Source organism: Limulus polyphemus, unplaced genomic scaffold (assembly GCF_000517525.1).
Source record: "Limulus polyphemus unplaced genomic scaffold, Limulus_polyphemus-2.1.2 Scaffold962, whole genome shotgun sequence".
NCBI classification, from domain to species: Eukaryota; Metazoa; Arthropoda; class Merostomata; order Xiphosura; family Limulidae; genus Limulus; species Limulus polyphemus.
This window is the reverse complement of record NW_013666572.1, coordinates 88,579-97,799: the sequence shown is the minus strand read 5'-3', so window position 1 is coordinate 97,799 and position 9,221 is coordinate 88,579. Positions and strand designations below refer to the sequence as shown.

Here is a 9,221-nt window from a genome sequence, read left to right as displayed (position 1 = left end):
TTTATCGGCTATAATGTGTTTGAAATGTAACTTAACCAGAAGTCAAATGTTGAGCCTGTTGGACAAATCTATTTCCTTAAAACACGACTTACGGCAGTTTTATACATGTGCAAATGTCCGCAAACACGATTAGATTTCAGTTGATTTATTTAAAATTGAGAATACGGGGGTTATTTATATAACTCAGGCTTCCTTGTGTTGAGGTTCTAGAAACGCGAATCATTGAAACATTGCGCTTGTAGTATTATTCGATGTGGTTTTCATTTACATAAAATGTAAGATGTTACAGAAATTACTGGATCATTTCAAGTATGCTTTTTTCTGTGTATAGGTGTAAACGGTTATTTTTATTTGAGTTTTATCTTAATGAATTATTGCTGTAAATATCACAGCATCGTTAAGTAATAAACACTATACGTAAATGTATGTTTCTTGTAGGTTCATAATCATGCTTATTTAGACTGTTAACATATCTGTATGTTTCCTGTAGGTTCATAATCACGCTTATTTAGACTGTTAACATATCTGTATGTTTCCTGTAGGTTCATAATCATGCTTATTTAGACTTAACATATCTGTATGTTTCTTGTAGGTTCATAATCATGCTTATTTAGACTGTTAACATATCTGTATGTTTCTTGTAGGTTCATAATCATGCTTATTTAGACTGTTAACATATCTGTATGTTTCTTGTAGGTTCATAATCATGCTTATTTAGACTGTTAACATATCTGTATGTTTCCTGTATGTTCATAATCACGCTTATTTAGACTGTTAACATATCTGTATGTTTCTTGTAGGTTCATAATCACGCTTATTTAGACTGTTAACATATCTGTATGTTTCCTGTATGTTCGTAATCACGCTTATTTAGACTGTTAACATATCTGTATGTTTCTTGTAGGTTCATGATCATGCTTATTTAGACTTAACATATCTGTAGGTTTCTTGTAGGTTCATAATCATGCTTATTTAGACTGTTAACATATCTGTATGTTTCTTGTATGTTCATAATCACGCTTATTTAGACTGTTAACATATCTGTATGTTTCCTGTAGGTTCATAATCATGCTTATTTAGACTGTTAACATATCTGTAACATAATTTTTTGTTACTATTATTTAATAGTACTATTTTGTAAGTGTACAATTAGTATTTCTTGCTCTTTAAGTAATTATAAGAAGTATAATTTGTATTACTTCATACTTAAATAATTATAATTCAATAAATTATTATTGGAAAGGTACTCGGTTAAAGATCGAACCACAGGATCTTGGTATGTGTTTTGGACTCACGTATAAAAAATACTATTACGCTAAACGCAAATATTTATACGCAACAGTATATGATTTTGGTTTCACATTTTAAACATACTGGTACGCTAAACACATATGTTTATATGCAACATTATATAAGATATTGGAATGTGTTTTGGTTTAACATATTAAATATACTGTTACGCTAAACGCAAATATTTATACGCAAAAGTATATGATTTTGGTATGTGTTTTGGTTTCACATTATAAACATACTGGTACGCTAAACACATATGTTTATATGCAACATTATATAAGATATTGGAATGTGTTTTGGTTTAACATATTAAATATACTGGTACGCTAAACACATGTTTATACGCAACAGTATATGATTTTGGTAGGTGTTTTGGAGTCATATATTAAAAATATTGGTACTAAACACAAATTTTATACGCAACAAACATGGAATTTATTCAGGACTGAAAAAAACAAAGTACAGCGATTGTATCACATACATCCGGGCACTCACAAAGAGGTGTGTGTTGTGATATTTTCTTGTCATTATCTAAATATACAAACCATTACAGAATAAACGCCACTGGGAAAATATCACTTTAAAGCTAATTATTTCAACAATAATGCAGTAACACTGCTTGAACTTGTGAACGGTAGATCTCACAAACACTCACTAAGAAAACAGAAATATTTCTAAAAGCTAAGTGTTGAAATTGCATTTAAAAGGGAAGAAACAATGTACGTTATACAATACGCCAAAAGAAAAAGTAAAACACAGTACAGTATGTTATACAATACGTCAAAAAAAAGTAAAACACAGCACAACATTCTCTAACGTCTATGACTTCTTTTTTTTTAATTGAAAATTCACCCTGTGTTTGTGATAAGATGCAGGTTTAATAACTACACTGTTAATGGAGATACCGGCATACGTATATATATATATATATATATCTATATATATATGTACATAGAAATCACCTATGTGTACAGTTTTTACAACACTCCTAATAAGCTAATTTACAATTTTGAATAATGATAATTAACAAAACCGTTAAAATATTACTACTGCTCGAGAAACAATTATTTAATACTTTGGCTATCCTCCATATTGGGAGAGCCGCGTGCTTCGCACGAACATCACGCCAAGCTCTGGCTAGCGAGTTTCGCTCGGACGTTCTGCCTCGAGGAAAGCGTCCGCCATTTCTATAGTTTTTGTTTTCACATCACCATGATTAACTGGGTAGGTGGAATAGTGCGATAAAGTGACTTACCAAAGCCAAATCACGGCCTACGAAAAAAAAAAGTGCCCGTACAGAAGATTCGGCAAGATGAAAGGTAGATTTCATAATGATTTTATATTCAAGTCATACCACTGAACAAAAAAATAAAATACTAATAACACAAATTCTAAGATACGCTTGATAGAGGTAGTCGTATTTATATTATTCCACGAAATGACATTTACAAATCATTGTATACCACACGTATCTAATGATATAACTTCAAAGATGACCGAGTTAACTTTTAAAATTCGGGGTGATATAAAAAGATGTTAAATTAGTCTGTGTTAGACCACACAGCACTGAACTATCAATCACCCCCTCCCCTACACACACACACACAAGTTTCGTACTTCCTATGGCCACTGTTTTTTTTTAAATACGATGTCCTTTTGATGTCCATTAATTATCTTTCTGTGACCGTATATGTTCGTGAAACATAACAACGAACATTTCTGAAGCACCATTTAAGATTTGTGTAACCAACCTCTTCTTGTCAACGCTTAATGTAACGATCCACTAAAGACATTAAACAAATCCAGACCTCATGAACAGCTTTCTTTAAAAAAATTCCAAATTAATAATATACCAATTTATCTATTGACGCCAGGGGAACACTGAAAATTATTGAAATATTTGAGGCTCAGCCATTTTTTTTTTATTTGAACGAAATAAACATTAAATTATCATTGTTATGTAAAGATTTCAAGTTAAATTCATGTTTAATTTGACATGAACTAAAAAAAAAATATATATTTCCGTAGATTACTATTACTCCCATCCTCAAGGAAGTAAATAATTATTCTCGGTAATATTAAGTGATCTTTAAGTGTGGTATTATGAGGGTTGAGGGTTGTGTGTATCAGTTTAAAGCATATAATTTAGTTTCTCAGTTAAAAGTTTCGTAGTTGTACGTGGTATATATATGTATTTCTGTGTGAAGCGCCCATTGTTATAATAAGAATTTCAATAATCCATTTCTTCTTTAACAAAAAAAAATAACCTAGATACTTCTAAAGTAACAAAGTTTTAAACATTTTAAGTATTCGGTTGATGAAATACTTGTGAAGATTTAAGTACATTTTACCATTACCGTCATTACACAGGTCCGACATGCAAATCGGATGACATTTTTATATGTCAAAGAGTAACAAAAACGTCTTATGTTATACAATAAACTCATTTAAAAATAGCAATGTCGCTATACGGCGATGGCGTAAGGCTTATAACTGAAAACAACCGTAAAAAAAAATTCGTTATGTCTTACATCCTGTTACAGACACAGACAAATATCTCAAACTATCATTTATGCTAAACCTTAAGGTCACTGCAAAATTCTTCGAGCAGACATCAGTTTACCTGATATATCCATAATTTTGAAAGTGATAACTCCAATACAGGAAGACCTGACATATCCATAATTTTGAAAGTGATAATTCCAAAACAGGAAGACTTCGTATTCTGTAAGTCATCGTATTACTTCGATCAACACAACTTGGTGTTAAGGTTGACTTTGTAGTCATGTCTGCTCACATCGAAATACACAATACGGCACCAATAAAAGGGCATTTTTCACCATCAATTAAACACTGCCAGATAATAATTATATTCCTTTTTGACCAACGGTTGAATCAGAAGAAAACCGAAGCAACATAATAACAATATTCATTACTGCGCGAGAACTTACGGTTACGGCTAGCGTGTAGAAATTGAACATGGCGGCTGTACATATGCCTCGTCAAACTGTCTATCGCAGACTGAGCCAAAACAGTCCACGTACTTGCTAAAAAAATCTTCACTGCACACTTTTTCTCTTTTTTTAAAACCTTAAGGACTGATTTATAGTATTACATCACTTGGCTTCGTGCAGGAGGATAGGCAGAGATTCACTTAGCTCCCTTGAAGAAAATTAACGTCGGGACAGCCCAGGTTTATGGGCTGTTAGGATGAATCATAATACGAGTAGTGATTTCACCTCAGACACCGAGTTTCCTCTACGAGTCTGATCCTTTACTGCCACTGTTACTCCTTATGGATACACAGATCATTCTCTATGTTATATTTTGAACTTGAAATAGATTCCACTAGTGGTATAACTGCGGACGTGAATGTGGACAACCCAGTCAGTTTTATTTGCCTGTAGACAGTTTATTGCCCAAAAAAGCGCGACTTGCATAACCATTAGCGCCATAGCTGTCAGGGAGCGTGAGGTTTAGAAGCCATAAAATGCCTTTTATTTGTGCCATGCTACACAGTAATAAACTCACAGAGCCGGAACAACTACCTGTGATATTGTTGCAAGAATGTGAATGACGAATAATCCGAACAACGTTTACTATCTTCACTGTAATAAAAGGTACATTTATTAGTGTTTAAAGTAAGATAACAATGATGATGGAGCTAATAAAATTCAAGATAATACTCTTTAATAAAAAAAAAAAAACTTTCAATAAAACACCCAAGAATTCCTTAGGAAATACAAAAAAACAACAACTCACAAGTTGAAACGTAATGATACAAAACTTCAGAGAAAACGTAGTTTTACCCTGATTTATAACAGAACAAGATCCCTGATTTATAACAGAACAAGATTTTAGGTCATTACTTTTTTATATGACACAAGACAGTAAAATTTACACACAGACACACACGTGTTGAAATGGAGATCACTCAAGCCTTAAGATAAAGTATTTACTAAAACAGATTATCATTTAATTGCTAAAATTGGGGTAAACACAACTGTTCCCAATACAAAGCATTCAAACTCACGTATGTATTGACGCATTAATACAAACAACAACAAAATAAAAAGTTTTTCCCACAGACCGTGTCTGAATTATTGTCTAAACGAAAGTAGTGCGTGACTCGCTGTTTCCTTCTGTGCTCGTTATTTTCGGTAAAATACAGGACTACGTTGAATGTTTTGCATTTTGGAAAATTTGTACAACTTCAGGTGAGTCCTGCAATGGCCACAACATTGAAGGTGATACAATACGAAACAATACCAGCAGCTTTGATAAATTAAAAATGGCAGCTGAGCTAAAAGTACATAATGGGCACATTAACTACAATATGTACAATTCTACTCACAAATACCGTTCGTCACGCAACACCTGAATCCACCCACAATGAAGAAAAACACGAATCGGGCGGTTACTCTCGCCCGCCCTGTTAGACTACGCTTCTTGTCCACCTATTTCAGGAGCTTACTGCGACGACCGGTCGATGGGGTGGAGAGGTTCAAGAGGCGGAGGAGGCCCCATCGTTAAGCCTGCTTCCAGTTTAGCCTTATTCTCCTTCTTCCACTTCATCCGACGATTTTGGAACCATATTTTAATTTGTCTTTCTGTTAAACAGAGAGCGTGAGCGATCTCGATTCTTCTCCGGCGAGTCAGGTAGCGGTTGAAATGAAATTCTTTCTCTAACTCCAGTGTTTGATAGCGGGTGTAGGTTTGACGACCTCGCTTCCTTTCTGCGAAAGACATAAAACTAAATATTTATTCTCATAACCTTACAGAAGTATAATATAATGTGATTGTATGGAAATGATATAACTCGTCTCTACCCTGTGCTAAAATCTAAGCCAATAAAGCAAAACATACGGTGGTTAGGAATATCTATAGTTAAAATGGCATAGGAAGTCTTTTAGGCTTGGTGCGATTTCTCGGGAATACAATTTTTGTTTTTTTGTAAACAACGAAGGAGACTGTTGGGGAGTTAGGGTAAACAAAAACACTTAAAACCTCAGCAGTAAAACGACAAATTGGGAATTTATTGTTCCTTTTCCATGTTTGTCACTCTTTTTTTTTTCTTTGCCCCTTCGAGCACCACTTTATGGCACGAAAATTGTTTTATGGTGCCCGCTCTACCGCGAGTTAAATACAACTGTAAACCAATTACAGAGCGTGCCCGATACGAACGTACCCGTCTAAAAAGGTCATCTTTATTTACAAAACTTAAATTAGCTGAAAAACAACGAAATTGTACTGTATAGAAAGGCCCATTTAAAAGTTAAGTATATGTATATGTGTGTGTGTGTTTTATGATTTTTTTTCTTCTCACTACTTTAAGAATTTCCATTTGATTTAGATTGTTGCAAGTAAATGAAAGTTTCATGGCTTTTCTAATCAATTCATATTCATGTTTGTACAGTGTCGTCATTTCAAGAAAAGCCTTTGATGATTGATAGCTCTAGGCCTACTTTGATCGGGAAACGGATGTGCTCAAGCAAGATGAGAAATGAATGATGTATTTTTTGTGCTGCTCGTCTCCTTGGAATTCAGATTCATGTTCTTAATGCATTTCTATTCGTCCAGAGTCAGTGCGCCGTGAATTTTCGTTTCACTCTGGATAGAAGAGAAAGCTGCCCCAAGCTCTCTTCTTTTCTTTTCCCCAAGGGACGAGCGTTTTCAGATGAACTGGGATTACTGTGGTTTAGTTTCTGATGGTGCACCAAAGCAAATAACACACATAGCGTCATAAATTATCCCCAGAAAAAAAAAAAAAGGACAGTGTGATTTAAGTGGTACTGCGATTTGAAAGGTGATCCGCATTTATCATGTCCCCGAGGATCAATAGAAGAGACTAATGACGTTGAAGGTTACAGAGAAAGGGGAGAAGAACCCCAAAAAGGTAGATATAGAATAACGCAATTAATTTTGGAAACTTTCTTTACTTGGATCGATAGAATTGTTATAAAGTTTTCCTACAGGCCATTAAGGCAAGGCGTTTCCAGACTGACGAGGATTTCTCTCATTGGTCAAGCAAAAGTTTTCCAAAATTTTCAAAAAATCATTGCTGCTTTAACATTTAATTAGCCTCAATAGTGTTACATTGAACTTATAAAACACCTGCTCGTCTACCTTTCCATGTATCTGTCGTGTCTCATTAAGATGCATAGCATTAGAACTTCTTCATATCGTTCGTATAAAATGAATATATAGTCTTTCAATTTTACTGCTTACCACATTAAATTTGGGGCTATTTCTGAGCAGGTGATTCTAATGAACAGTCCACGAACTTAAAATAATGTTTGATTTATTTAAAAAAAACAACACACATAGTCATTATGGACTTTAGATATGTTCATATATTTTCATTATATCAGGTTTTAATGAAATTAATATTTTGAAACTAATCCCTAGAAATGCTCATAAGAAAAGTGAACAAACGTATTTTTAGTTAAATAAAAAAACTTAAACGAAGAATCTAAAGTTTTCGATCAAGTACTAGGAGTCAACTGAAGATTAAACACCTCAATTACAACACTGGGATTTTCCAATAAAACTAGCAAGACAAGGAAATCTTTGTTTGTTCTTAAACACAAAGCCACACAATGGACTATCTGTGCTGTGCCCACCGTGGGTATCGAAACCCCATTTTCAGCGTTATAAGCCCACAAACTTGCCGCTGAGCTACCGAGAGGGCAACAAGGAAGTCAGCCAATCAACCAAATGCATTGTTTATGTTTTAAGTACCCCCCCCCCCGTGGCACAGCGGTTTCTCTGCGGACTTACAACACTAGAAACCGGGTTTCGATACCCATGGTTGGCAGAGCACAGATAGCCATTTGTGTAGCTTTGTTCTTAACTACAAACAAATAAACAAGATTTAAATATTTTGCTGGTGCTAGAATTAAAGAGGCTTAGTTGTCAGTTCATGTTTATCAGATTATGTTAATGCTGGAATTTAGGAGCGAGGTTTTCAGTATATATTTAGATGGTTATTAGTAATAACAAATAAAAGTCATTGGTTGTCAGTATATATATATATATATAAACTTCTAGTACATATTAAAACATGTTCGTTTAGATTTCAGTACACACCTAAAACTTTATGTAAATGATATAAATCAAGGTACAAAGTTTTCAGTATATTTAGAATATTAAACTAATGCTAAAATGTAGGATTTAGTGATCAGTATATATATATGTATATGTATAATATGTTTTAAAACCATTTTATTGGGAGTCAATAAATAATGACCGTTTAACAAGTACAATATAAAATTGTATATTGGGGAGACAAAGGTAGAATGATGAATTCAAATGCTCCTGTCAAATGTGTAAGGTTTTTTTTCGATGTTATTTACAAATTATTTATGCTACGTGGTTTTAATTGCCACGAACATTAAATACGGGTTATTCAGAGGCAAAATAAAAATCCCAACGACATGACGTCACTAGAAAGTTATTCTTACAGCGCTAATGACGAAGAGGTTTAGTGTACTAAAACTTGTGTAATGTTAAAAGCATTGTAGATTAAAGATGTCGTTTATCAACTAGCTTATATAAGTCCTGAATTCGTTAATCAACTCCTGTAAGGTATGTGTCAGAAAACAGTCGATCGAACAGGTCATTGCTTTATTTACGAAACTCTGTTCTTATGTTATGTTGTTCGTCCAAGGTTGAGACAAATGGAGGTCGCATGTGAAAGTAATGTTCTCTGTATGTGGGAGTAATGTTCTTGTACTAACACTGCATGTGGAAGTAATATTCTCTGTATGTGGGAGTAATGTTCTTGTACTAACACTGCATGTGGAAGTAATATTCTCTGTATGTGGGAGTAATGTTCTTGTACTAACACTGCATGTGGAAGTAATGTTCTCTGTATGTGGGAGTAATGTTCTTGTAGTAACTATGTATGTGGGATTAATGTTCTCTGT

The 9,221-nt window shown here is 33.9% G+C and overlaps 1 protein-coding gene across 2 annotated transcripts in view; it reads right to left on the bottom strand.

The window, feature by feature from the left end:
* Positions 1–1,717: 1,717 nt before the first annotated feature.
* Positions 1,718–9,221, bottom strand: part of LOC106461445 (homeotic protein antennapedia-like) — a 93,982-nt gene continuing 86,478 nt past the window's right edge. For both annotated transcript variants that reach the window (XM_013921267.2, XM_022388422.1), the window contains exon 3: positions 1,718–6,029. In XM_013921267.2, the coding sequence (XP_013776721.1) occupies positions 5,764–6,029 (266 nt within the window). In that variant the 3' untranslated portion in view covers positions 1,718–5,763. The remainder of the gene's footprint in view (positions 6,030–9,221) is intronic.